This window comes from Pristiophorus japonicus, chromosome 1, assembly GCF_044704955.1.
Source record: "Pristiophorus japonicus isolate sPriJap1 chromosome 1, sPriJap1.hap1, whole genome shotgun sequence".
In the NCBI taxonomy this organism is placed as follows: domain Eukaryota; kingdom Metazoa; phylum Chordata; class Chondrichthyes; family Pristiophoridae; genus Pristiophorus; species Pristiophorus japonicus.
The window spans coordinates 492,290,792-492,303,564 of record NC_091977.1 but is presented as its reverse complement, the minus strand read 5'-3'; the positions used below and the strand labels follow the sequence as shown (position 1 = coordinate 492,303,564).

The following is a 12,773-nucleotide window of genomic DNA, read 5'->3' as shown; positions in this document are numbered from 1 at the left end:
TGACCCCCCCTTTAATCAGGGGGCACTTGAATTAATTGATTCAGTGTTTTACAGCCAAAAAGAGTTGTAGAGCTGTTGCCACTCTCCACCTTGCCATCCTCGTCGGCCGTCCGGACATGCCATGGGGCACCATATTGCCATCAGGAGGTGGCGGGAGTTCCCAATGGAGTGCTCTCTACACGGGAGTCCTCCCTTTGTTTATTGGGGACTTGGCCTGGAGGGTGTTGCACGGAGCAGTCACATGCAATAAGTTTTTAAGTCGGTTCATGGACTCCCAGGCCGCCTGTAATTTCTGCGGTCTAGAGGAGTCTGTGTTCCATGTGTATGTGGAATGCGTGAAGTTGCAGCCCCTCTTCCATTATTTGAAGGAGCTGCTCCTCAAATTCTGGTTGCACTTCAGTCCCACACTCCTGATCTTTGGGCATCCTGTGCGGAGGGGAGTGGGCAGGTCGGAAGGCCTCCTCGTAGGACTGCTCCTGGGCATGGCCAAGGTGGCCATCAACCGGTCCAGGCAGCAGGCGGTCGAGTGGGTCGTTCAGCCCGACTGCCTGCCTCTCTTCCGCAGTTACATCCGAGCCAGGGTGTCCCTGGAAATGGAGCATGCGGTGTCCACCGGTACGCTCGTGGCCTTCCACGAGAGGTGGACGCCAGAGGGACTGGAGTGTATCATCACCCCCGGCAACCAAATTTTAATTGGATTTAAGTTAACTGTCTAAGTTTACTTTGTTTAATTGTGTAGGTTTTAGTACCCCCTCCCTTTAATCAGGGGGCACTTGTATTAATATTATCAACTAAAATAGTTGTAGATCTGTTGCATTGTGAGTGGCTTAGCCTCAATAAAAGTTGGGTCTCGGTCATCCACGATGAGGTATGCAGTTGTGAGCCTAATGGATGAACTGGGAATGTGTGGTTTGATCGTTAATCCTTTCTTAATATACCAACCAATTTGTTGCTATGAATTCTTAAGCAAGAACCCATGAAGCAAATACATTACAGGTGGGGGCTTTTACTGACGGGGAAACAAAATCGGGCGGATCCACGACAGCCTGCTTTGCACCCCTGCTGAAATTGAAAGTTCTGCATTTTATCTTTGAGGATACAGCTATCCCTCAGTCCTTGACTAGAGCATCAGATTATAATGCTTTGCCTCAGGGATGACACAATACAGTAACGCATGGCCCCGTACGGTATGGGGTGCGAGTGTTGTAGCTTTTCTCCATGCCACCAACTGCCAGTTTTGGTTAAAAAGTCAATCCTTGGACTGTGTTCAGTCAGAGCAGCAATTGGGATGCTACAGTTAGCCTTTGGGCCCCTCGGCTAAAGGGGAGGGGAGTGGGGAAATCAGCCAGAGTTCCCACTCTTGACCACTGTCCTGTGACCCGGGCTGCAAAATGTGATTATGTGCATGTTGGATGAGGCCAGAATCGAGCTCAGCTATGCTTCCTCACCACAATGGTCCAATAGCCTTCACTGTTTAGGCTTCCATCTGATGAAGGGCCACATGGCACCAGAGAACTGCCGTGCCAGTGGAGCCATACCCCAGCAAAGAGTTGGCGATTTTTGGGGAGAAGGGGGATGAACCTGAGGGGAAAGAATACTAACGTTTCTTGTTTTAAGTGCCCTACAGTGAACTGTGATCACTCACCTGTGCTCTGAAGCTCCCGTCCTAAACTGTCAGCACAATAACAGTAAGCAGAAACATCAGCAAAACTCCGCCTGAAGGTACTGAATGTGCGGAATGCACCCGGGAATCTGAAAGGGAAGGAACACAAACAATTTCTCAAATTCCAGTCTACTAAAAATACCCTGAGAACGAAAACATTATTCACAAATTAGCACTCTCTTATTTTTAGAAAAAAAAAATATTTTTTAAGAACATTGCGTGCTTGTTCTGGCAGATCATGTTTGGGATATTCTTCAATAAATAACCAGGCTCCAAATTTGGACGCTTTGGGACGTCCTGAGGCAATGAAAGGCGCTATCGAAACACAAGTTCTTCCTTTCTTAATTGTTGCCAGGCTTGGCAAAGCTCGATCTCATCCTCACCAGGAATTTACATATACATGGTTTCTGCTCCTGGCCATACTCAGAACTTCCATCAACATGGCAGCTCCCAACTGGGAGAGGTTGTCCAAGATAGAGAAAACAAAGGACTTGCATTTATATCGCGCTTTTTACGACCTTAGAACATCCCAAAGTACTTGACAGCAAATGAATATTTTTGAAGTGTAGTCACTTTTGTAATGTAGGAATCACTGCAGCCAATGTGCTCACAGCAAGATCCCACAAACCACAATTGCACACCTGTGCAATTCCTGATTCAACATGAGTGTTATAATCAGTTTCCGTCACAGTTTGTCCCAGTACAACCCCCTCTGATTCTCTCCTCTCCTCTTCCAAAAGTATTAAACGTGGCTGAGGTACATTTCCATGGTCTTGGCAGCCCATTGATACCTATACAAAATGAGTACGTGTGAGCATGGAAATTGAGTTTTGAAGAAAAGCAGGGGAGTTTGCTGACGTTCTGGCAAATATTATCCCTCAACCAACATCAGTAAAAAAAACAGATTATCTGATAATGATCACATTGCTGTTTGTGGGAGCTTGCTGAGTGCAAATTGGCTGCCATGTTCCCTACGTCACAACTGTGACTACACTTGAAAAGTACTTCATTGGCTGTAAAGTGCTTTGGGACGTCCTGAGGCCATGAGAGGCACTATCGAAACACAAGTTCTTCCTTTCTTAATTGTTGCCAGGCTGTCGGACACCTTGGCAAAGTTCAATCTCATCCTCACCAGGAATTTACATATGCATGGTTTCTGCTCCTGGCCATACTCAGAACTTCCATCAACACGGCAGCTCCCAACTGCGAGAGGTTGTCAAGATAGAGAAAACAAAGGACTTGCATTTATATTGCGCTTTTTATGACCTTAGAACATCCCAAAGTACTTGACAGCAAATTAATACTTTTGAAGTGTAGTCACTTTTGTAATGTAGGAATCACTGCAGCCAATGTGCTTACAGCAAGATCCCACAATGCAATAATGATTAGATCATCTGTTTTAGATGTTGGTTGAGGGATAAATACTGGCCAAGATACCAGGAGAACTCTCCCGCTCTTCCTCAAAAAGACCTCTTGAGAGGGCAGACGGGGCTTCGGTTTAACATACCTATTTAACATCTCTCCCTCAATCTGGCACTGAAGTGCCGGCCTAGGTTATGTGATTAGGTGAGAGTGCTACCATTGAACCAAGGCTAATACCTAGGATTAAATGAACACAAGGGCGAGAAAAAAGGCCATCAAGCACATATCGTCAAGACAACGGTGTAACCCTGTACATTGTTAACCAATCCTCTGACCGCTCTATCTTCTGTGAGGGAGAAACCACCCTGCAACTGATTCAAGAAAAACTCTGGGAGATTGCTGTCAAACAAGCCCCAGGAGTCCATGATGATCCATAACTCCTCATCATCCCACCTAATGAGGAACTCATCCCTTATTATCTGAAATGTCCTTTCCTCTCGGCAAGTACCCTTTCAAAGGATTGTGGAGACTCCTTACCCACTGCGTGGTTCGACAGTAATGTCTCCAAGCTGCCCCAGGGTTCTACAGGTAAATCCTCTGCCTAGTGCAGCTCCTAATTGAAAAGACCTCAGGTTCATTCCATAGCTTGTATTGAGTTAGCTGATCTCAGCTAGGGCAGTGCTCAGGATCACTGGCTTAAGGAAGGGACAAGAAACAACCAAGGTTCACGATCTTGACCGCCATCCAGTGGCCCATGCTGGAAATTGCTAAAATTGAAAGTCTGATCTGGAGCAGATTTGGTTCAATTGCAATACTCCTCATGGTCAAACAACCCACCAAAATCAACAACTAGGCCCAGGTATTTAAAAAAATGACCACTTGGCAAGCTTTTTGATTAATTCATTCACGGGTTGTGGGCGTCGCTGGCAAGGCCAGCATTTATTGCCCATAGGGCCGTTAAGAGTCAGCAACATTGCTGTGGGTCTGGGGGCACCTGGGACCAGACCAGGTAAGGACAACATATTTCCTTCCCGAAAAAACATTATTGAACCAGATGGGTTTTTATAACCATCCGATAGTTTCATGGTCACCATTACTGATAGTAGTTTTTTATTCTAGATTTATTTAATTAACTCAATTTAAATTCCCAAGCTGCCGTGGTGGGATTTTGATGTCATGTCGCCAGATAATTAGTCCAGCCCTCTAGATTACTAATCCAGTAATGTAACCACTATGGTATCACTCCCTTAGGCTGGAAAAGAAAGTGCTTTATCCTTGAAGTACTTATCCACACCCAGTTTCCTCTTTATGGGATCTGCTCATAGATGCTGCTACAGTTTTATAGCAATATGAAATAGTCAGGGCTGATAAGAAACATAAGAAATAGGAGCAGGAGTAGTCCATTTTACCCCTCGAGCCTGCTCCACCATTCAATAAGACCATGGTTGATCTGATCATGGACTCAGCTCTACTTCCCTGCCCGCTCCCCATAACCCCTTACTCCCTCATCGTTCAAAAATCTGTCTATCTCCGCCTTAAATATATTCAATGACCCAGCCTCCACAGCTCTCTGGGACAGAGAAATTCATAGATTTACAACTCTCTGAGAGAAGACATTTCTCCTCATCTCAGTTTTAAACAGCCGGCCCCTTAGTCGAAGACTATGCCCCTTAGTTTCAGTTTCCCCTATGAGTGGAAATATCCTCTCTGCAGCCACCTTATTATTATTATAAGTTTCAATAAGATCACCTCTCATTCTTCTGAACTGCAATGTGTACAGGCCCAACCTACTCAACCTATCCTCATAAGTCAGCCCCCTCATCTCCAGAATCAACCTAATGAACCTTCTCTGAACAGCCTCCAATGCAAATATATCCTTCCTTAAATATGGAGACCAAAACTGTATGCAGTACTCCAGGTGTGGCCTCACCAATATACTGTACAGTTGTATAGCAGGACTTCTCTGCTTTTATACTCTATCCCCCTTGCATTAAAGGCCAATATTCCATTTGCCTTCCTGATTACTTGCTGTACCTGCATACTAACTTTTTGTGTTTCATGAACAAGGACCCCCAGGTCTCTCTGTACTGTAGCACTTTGCAATTTTTCTCCATTTAAATTATAATTTGCTTTTCTATTATTTCTGCCAAAGTGGATAACCTCACATTTTCCCACATTATACTCCATCTGCCAAATTTTTGCCCACTCACTTAGCCTGTCTATATCCCTTTGCAGATTTTTTGTGTCCTCTCACAATTTTCCTTTCCACCCATCTTTGTATCATCAGCAAACTTGGCTACATTACACTCGGTCCCTTCATCCAAGTCATTAATATAGATTATAAATAGTTGAGGCTCCAGCACCGATCCCTGCGGCATCCCACTAGTCACTGTTTGCCAACCAGAAAATGATCCATTTATCCCGACTCTCTGTTTTCTGATAGTTAGCCAATCCTCTATCCATGCTAAAACATTATCCCCAATCCCGTGAGCTATTATCTTGTGCAGTAACCTTTTATGTGGCACCTTATCGAATGCCTTCTGGAAATCTAAATACACCACATCCACTGGTTCCCCTTTATCCACCCTGCTCATTACATCCTCAAAGAACTGCAGCAAATTGTCAAATATGATTTCCCTTTCATAAAACCATGCTGACTCTGTTTGATTGAACCATGCTTTTCCAAATGTCCCGCGACTGCTTCCTTAATAATGGACTTCAGCATTTTCCCAACGACAGATGTTAGGCAAACTAGTCTATAGTTTCCTGATTTTTGTCTGCCTCCTTTTTTAAATAGAGGCATTACATTTGCGGTTTTCTAATCCGCTGGGACCGCCCCAGAATCGAGGGAATTTTAGTAGATTACAACCAATGCATCCACTATCTCTGCACCCACTTCTCTTAAGACCCTAGGATGTAAGCCATCAGGTCCAGGGGACTTGTACGCCTTTAGTCCCATTATTTTACCTTGCACAATGGACCCCACAATGATGTAAATATACAATCTGTGTGCAGCAGACTAGTCTGACATGGATCAGCTGTCCTCTTCCACATTACACCATGTCCTTATGATAGGTTTTGTCCTGCACTTGGGTCTTCCAAAAATAATTATGCATCACCTCCTGGTGGAGAGATGAAGAACAGCAGCTGTAATTTTAGCTTTGCCGTGTAGAATGGTTGTAGCACAGAAGGAGACCATTTGGCCCATCGAACCACTGCCGGTTCTCTGCAAGAGCACTTTAGCTAGTCGCACTCCCCGCCCTTACCCCGTAGCCCTGCAAATTATTTTCCTTCAGGTAGTCATCCAATTCCCTTTTGAAAGCCACAATTCAATCTGCCTCAACCACCCTTTCAGGCAGTGAATTCCAGATCCCAACCATTCACTGCATAAAGAAGCTTTTTCTCATGTCACCTATGGTTCTTCTGCCAATCACCTTAAATACGTGCCCTCTGCTTCTCGACCCTTCTGCCAATGGGAACAGTTTCTCTCTATCTACTTTGTCTAGACCCCTCATGATTCTGAACATCTCTATCAAATCTCCTCACAACCTTCTCTGCGCTAAGGAGAACAATCCCAGCCTCTCCAGTCCATGTAACTGAAGTCCCTCATCCCTCAATCATTCTTGGAAATATTTTCTGCACCCTCTCTAAGGCACTCACATCCTTCCTAAAATGCGGTGCCCAGAATTGGACACAATACTCCAGTTGAGGTAGAAATAGTGTAGTGTTTCCAAGTAATAAAGTTATCAACTTTACTAAAGTAAACAAATGATTATATCTTTTATGTTGTTATTTAGATCACCAGTGTAACGGGGTCATCTTTGACTTCAAATAAACACTGATTCCAATGCTCTCTTGGCCAGTCTCCCATCTTTTACCCTTTGTATACTTGAGCTCATCCAAAGTCTTGGTCGCATATCACCCCTGTGCTCATTGATCTTCATTGGCTCCCAGTCCGGCAACGCTTTGACTTTAAAATTCTCATCCTTGCTTTCAAATCTCTCTATGACCTCTGTAACATCCTCCAGCCTTAAAACCCTCTGAGCTGCCTGCGCTCCGCCAATTCTGGCCTCTTGAGATTTTCTTCACTCCATCAACAACGGCCATGCCTTCAGTTGTCTAGGGCCAAAGTTATTGAATTCCCTCCCTAAACTTTCTGCCTCTCTACCTCTGTTCTCCTCCTTTAAAATGCTCCTTAAACCGACCAATCTCTTTGACCAAACTTTTGATCACCTGTCCTAATATCTCTTTATATGGATTGAGGTCAAATTTTGTTTGATAATGGCCCTTGAGAAGTGCTTTGGGATATTTTACTGTGATAAAGGTGCTGTATGCTCACAAGTGCTGTATGCATGCAAGTTGTTGCTGCTGTTGTTTAAACATGATGGGCTTGAGAGGGGAAAAGGAAAATCAGCCAGGGTCCGTGCATCCCTCCTGATTGCTATCCATTGGCTCTAGATGGAAAGCATGTGTACATAGAGATTGGAAGATGGTGAGATCTGGTTCCGTTTTGATTCCCTCTGTTGCTGAATAGCTGCCAATATTCAATCAAACATTTCTTTCCTCTATTTAGAAAGCGAGGGGAGGATACCCACCAGGTTGAAAAAAGTAACACAGAGGATGAGAGAAATGTATCACAGAAACATAGAAAATAGGTGCAGAGTAGGCCATTCGGCCCTTCGAGCCTGCACCACCATTCAATAAGATCATGGCTGATCATTCCCTCAATACCCCTTTCCTGCTTTCTCTCCCTACCCCTTGATCCCCATAGCCGTAAGGGCGATATCTAACTCCCTCTTGAATATATCCAATGAACTGGCATCAACAACTCTCTGCGGCAGGGAATTCCACAGGTTAACAACTCTCTGAGTGAAGAAGTTTCTCCTCATCTCAGTCCTAAATGGCCGACCCCTTATCCTAAGACTGTGTCCCCAACATCGGGAACATTCTACCTGCATCTAACCTGTCCCGTCCCATCAGAATCTTATATGTTTCTATGAGATCCCCTCTCATCCTTCTAAACTTCAATGTATAAAGGCCCAGTTGATCCAGTCTCTCCTCATATGTCAGTCCTGTCATCCTGGGAATCAGTCTGGTGAACCTTCGCTGCACTCCCTCAATAGCAAGAACGTCCTTCCTCAGATTAGGAGACCAAAACTGAACACAAAGGGCCCAAGTTTCCACATGATTCGCGCCTGATTTTTAGGAGCAACTGGTGGAGAACGGACTATTTTAGAAATTGCAATTCTCCACATTTTTTTTTCTGCAGTTCTAGTCAGGTAGAACAGTTCTAGTTTAGAACAGAATTTTTTCTTCAAAAGGGGGCGTGTCCGGCCACTGACGCCTGATTTGAAAGTTTCCACAGTGAAAATGTACTCCAAACTAAAGTAGAATGGCGCCAGTGAAGATTTTTGTAGAACTGAAAAAACCTGTTCTACACATTAAAAAATCAGGCGCAGGTTACAAATTAGGCGCCCAGAACGAGGTGGGGGGAAGGGAACTCATTAAATTCGACAATAAATCCTAATTTATACTTCTACAAATATTATACAAATAAATGCAACCTGAATAAACATTTATAAGCCAAGAAAAGATTAAATAAACCATCTTCCTACCTGTGTGAAAGTGCTTCAGCCAGGGAGAATTCTGCAACTGTTCATGCCGCTGAGCGAGAGAGGGAGGGAGAGAGAGGGAGGGAGAGAGGGGAGAGAGGGAGGGAGAGAGGGGAGAGAGGGAGGGAGAGAGAGAAGGGGAGAGAGAGAGAGGGAGAGAGGGAGGGGAGGGGAGAGAGGGAGGGGAGGGGAGGGAGAGAGGGGAGGGAGAGAGGGGAGGTGAGGGAGGGGAGGGGAGGGAGGGGGAGGGGAAGAGAGGGAGGGAGAGAGAGGGAGGGAGGGAGGGAGAGAGAGGGAGGGAGGGAGGGGAAGAGAGGGGGGGAGGGGAGGGAAGAGAGGGAGGGAGGGGGAAGAGAGGGCGGGTGGGGGGGGAAGAGAGGGAGGGAGGGGGGGAAGAGAGGGAGGGAGGGGGGAAGAGAGGGAGGGAGGGGGGGAAGAGAGGGAGGGAGGGGGGGAAGAGAGTGAGGGAGGGGGGGAAGAGAGGGAGGGAGGGGGGGAAGAGAGTGACGGAGGGGGGGAAGAGAGGGAGGGAGGGGGGAAGAGAGGGAGGGAGGGTGGGGAAGAGAGGGAGGGAGGGGGGGAAGAGAGGGAGGGAGGGGGGGGAGAGAGGGAGGGAGAGAGGGGAGAGAGGGAGGGAGCGAGAGAAGGGGAGAGAGAGAGAGGGAGAGAGGGAGGGGAGGGGAGGAGAGTGAGAGAGGGGAGGGAGAGAGGGGAGGGGAGGGAGGGGAGGGGAAGAGAGGGAGGGAGAGAGAGGGAGGGAGGGGGGGAAGAGAGGGAGGGAGGGGGGAAAGAGAGGGAGGGAGGGGGGAAGAGAGGGAGGGAGGCGGGGAAGAGAGGGAAGGAGGGGGGAAGAGAGGGAGGGAGGGGGGGAAGAGAGGGAGGGAGGGGGGGAAGAGAGGGAGGGGGAGAAGAGAGGGAGGGAGGGAGGGGGGGAAGAGAGGGAGGGAGGGGGGAAGAGAGGGAGAGAGGGGGGGAAGAGAGGGAGGGAGGGGGGAAGAGAGGGAGGGAGGGGGGAAGAGAGGGAGGGAGGGGGGGAAGAGAGGGAGGGAGGGGGGGGAAGAGAGGGAGGGATGGGGGGGAAGAGAGGGAGGGAGGTGGGGAAGAGAGGGAGGGAGGGAGGCGGGGAAGAGAGGGAGGGAGGGGGGGAAGAGAGGGAGGGAGAGGGGGGAAGAGAGGGAGGGAGGGGGGGAAGAGAGGGAGGGAGGGGGGAAAGAGAGGTAGGGAGGGGGCGGCAGAGAGGGATGGAGGGGGGAAGAGAGGGAGGGAGGGGGGGAAGAGAGGGAGGGGGGGAAGAGAGGGAGGGGGGCGAAGAGAGGGAGGGAGGGGGGGAAGAGAGGGGGGGGAAGAGAGGGAGGGAGGGGGGGAAGAGAGAGAGGGAGGGGGAAGAGAGGGAGGGAGGGAGGGGGGAAGAGAGAGCGGGAGGGGGGAAGAGAGGGAGGGAGGGGGGTAAGAGAGGGAGGGAGGGGGGTAAGAGAGGGAGGGAGGGGGGGAAGAGAGGGAGGGAGGGGGAAGAGAAGGAGGGAGGGGGGGAAGAGAGGGAGGGAGGCGGGGAAGAGAGGGAAGGAGGGGGGAAGAGAGGGAGGGAGGGGGGGAAGAGAGGGAGGGAAGGGGGAAGAGAGGGAGGGAGGGGGGGAAGAGAGGGAGGGAGGGGGGGAAGAGAGGGAGGGGGGGAAGAGAGGGAGGGAGGGGGGCGGGGAAGAGAGGGAGGGAGGGGGGGAAGAGAGGGAGGGAGAGGGGGGAAGAGAGGGAGGGAGGGGGGGAAGAGAGGGAGGGAGGGGGGAAAGAGAGGTAGGGAGGGGGCGGCAGAGAGGGATGGAGGGGGGAAGAGAGGGAGGGAGGGGGGGAAGAGAGGGGGGGGGGCGAAGAGAGGGAGGGAGGGGGGGAAGAGAGGGAGGGGAAGAGAGGGAGGGAGGGGGGGAAGAGAGAGAGGGAGGGGGAAGAGAGGGAGGGAGGGAGGGGGGAAGAGAGAGTGGGAGGGGGGAAGAGAGGGAGGGAGGGGGGTAAGAGAGGGAGGGAGGGGGGTAAGAGAGGGAGGGAGGGGGGGAAGAGAGGGAGGGAGGGGGGAAGAGAAGGAGGAAGGGGGGGAAGAGAGGGAGGGAGGGGGGAAGAGAGGGAGGGAGTGGGGAAGAGAGGGAGGGAGGGGGGAAGAGAGGGAGGGAGGGGGGGAAGAGAGGGAGGGGGAGAAGAGAGGGAGGGAGGGAGGGGGGGAAGAGAGGGAGGGAGGGGGGGGAAGAGAGGGAGGGAGAGGAGAAGAGAGGGAGGGAGGGGGGAAAGAGAGGGAGGGAGGGGGGAAAGAGAGGGAGGGAGGGGGCAGCAGAGAGGGAGGGAGGGGGGAAGAGAGGGAGGGAGGGGGGGAAGAGAGGGAGGGAGGGGGGAAGAGAGGGAGGGGGGAGAGAGTGAGGGAGGGGGGGAAGAGAGGGAGGGAGGGGGGAAGAGTGGGAGGGAGGGGGGAGAGAGGAAGGGAGGGGGGGAAGAGAGGGAGGGAGAGGGGGAAGAGAGGGAAGGGGGGGAAGAGAGCGAGGGAGGGGGTGGAAGAGAAGGAGGGAGGGAGGGGGGGAAGAGAGGGAGGGAGGGGGGGGAAGAGAGGGAGGGAGGGAGGGAGGGGGGGAAGAGAGGGAGGGGGAAGAGAGGAAGGGAGGGGGGGAAGAGAGGGAGGGAGGGGGGGAAGAGAGGGAGGGAGGGGGTGGATGAGAGGGAGGGGGGGAAGAGAGGGAGGGAGGGGTGAAAGAGAGGGAGGGAGGGGGGGAAGAGAGGGAGGGAGGGGGGGAAGAGAGGGAGGGAGGGGGGAAGAGAGGGAGGAGGGGGGGGAAGAGAGGGAGGGAGGGGGGGAAGAGAGGGAGGGGGGTGAAGAGAGGGAGGGGGGGAAGAGAGGGAGGGGGGGAAGAGACGGAGGAGGGGGGAAGAGAGGGGGGGGGAAGAGAGGGAGGGGGTGGAAGAGAGGGAGGGAGGGGGGAAGAGAGGGAGGGAGGGGGGGAAGAGAGGGAGGGAGGGGGGAAGAGAGGGAGGGAGGAGGGAAGAGAGGGAGGGAGGGGGGGGAAGAGAGGGAGGGAGGTGGGGAAGAGAGGGAGGGAGGGGGGGAAGAGAGGGAGGGAGGGAGGGGGGAAGAGAGGAAGGAGGGGGGGAAGAGAGGGAGGGAGGGGGGGAAGAGAGGGAGGGAGGGGGCGAAGAGTGGGAGGGAGGGGGGGGGAAGAGAGGAAGGGAGGGGGGAGAGAAGGAGGGAGGGGGGAAAGATAGGGAGGGGGGGGAAGAGAGGGAGGGAGGGGGGGAAGAGAGGGAGGGAGGGGGGGAAGAGAGGGAGGGAGGGAGGGGGGGAGGGGGGGGGGAGAGAGGGAGGGAGGGGGGGAAGAGAGGGAGGGAGGGGGGGAAGAGAGGGAGGGAGGTAGGGAAGAGAGGGAGGGAGGGGGGAAGAGAGGGAGGGAGGGAGGGGGGAAGAGAGGGAGGGGGGGAAGAGAGGGAGGGAGGGGGGAAGAGAGGGAGGGGGGGAAGAGAGGGAGGGAGGGTGGGAAGAGAGGGTGGGAGGGGGGAAGAGAGGGAGGGAGGGGGGGGAAGAGAGGGAGGGAGGGGGGAAGAGATGGAGGGAGGGGGGGAAAGAGAGGGAGGGAGGGGGGGAAGAGAGGGAGGGAGGGAGGGGGGGAAGAGAGGGAGGGAGGGGAGGGAAGAGAGGGAGGGAGGGGGGGGAGAGAGGGAGGGAGGGGGGAAGAGAGGGAGGGAGGGGCGGAGAGAGGGAGGGGGGGAAGAGAGGGAGGGAGAGAGGGGAGAGAGGGAGGTAGAGAGGGGAGAGAGCGAGGGAGAGAGAGAGGGGGAGAGAGAGAGAGGGAGAGAGGGAGGGGAGGGGAGGGGAGGGAGAGAAGGGAGGGAGAGAGGGGAGGGAAGGGGAGGGGAGGGAGGGGGGGGAAGAGAGGGAGGGAGGGGGGGAAGAGAGGGAGGGAGGAGGGGGAAGAGAGGGAGGGAGGGGGGGAAGAGAGGGAGGGAGGGGGGGAAGAGAGGGAGGGAGGGGGGAAGAGAGGGAGGGAGGGAAGAGAGGAAGGGAGGGGGGGAAGAGAGGGAGGGAGGGGGTGGAAGAGAAGGAGGGAGGGAGGGGGGGGAAGAGAGGGAGGGAGGGAGGGAGGGGGGAAGAGACCGAGGGGGGGGAAGAG

At 52.3% G+C, this 12,773-nt stretch overlaps 1 protein-coding gene across 1 annotated transcript in view; it reads right to left on the bottom strand.

The window, feature by feature from the left end:
* The window catches only part of tg (thyroglobulin), a 621,247-nt gene that overhangs the window by 587,425 nt on the left and 21,049 nt on the right, over positions 1-12,773 (bottom strand). Inside the window, exon 7 of the mRNA XM_070888386.1 lies at positions 1,646-1,752. Within this exon, the coding sequence (XP_070744487.1) occupies positions 1,646-1,752 (107 nt within the window). The remainder of the gene's footprint in view (positions 1-1,645; positions 1,753-12,773) is intronic.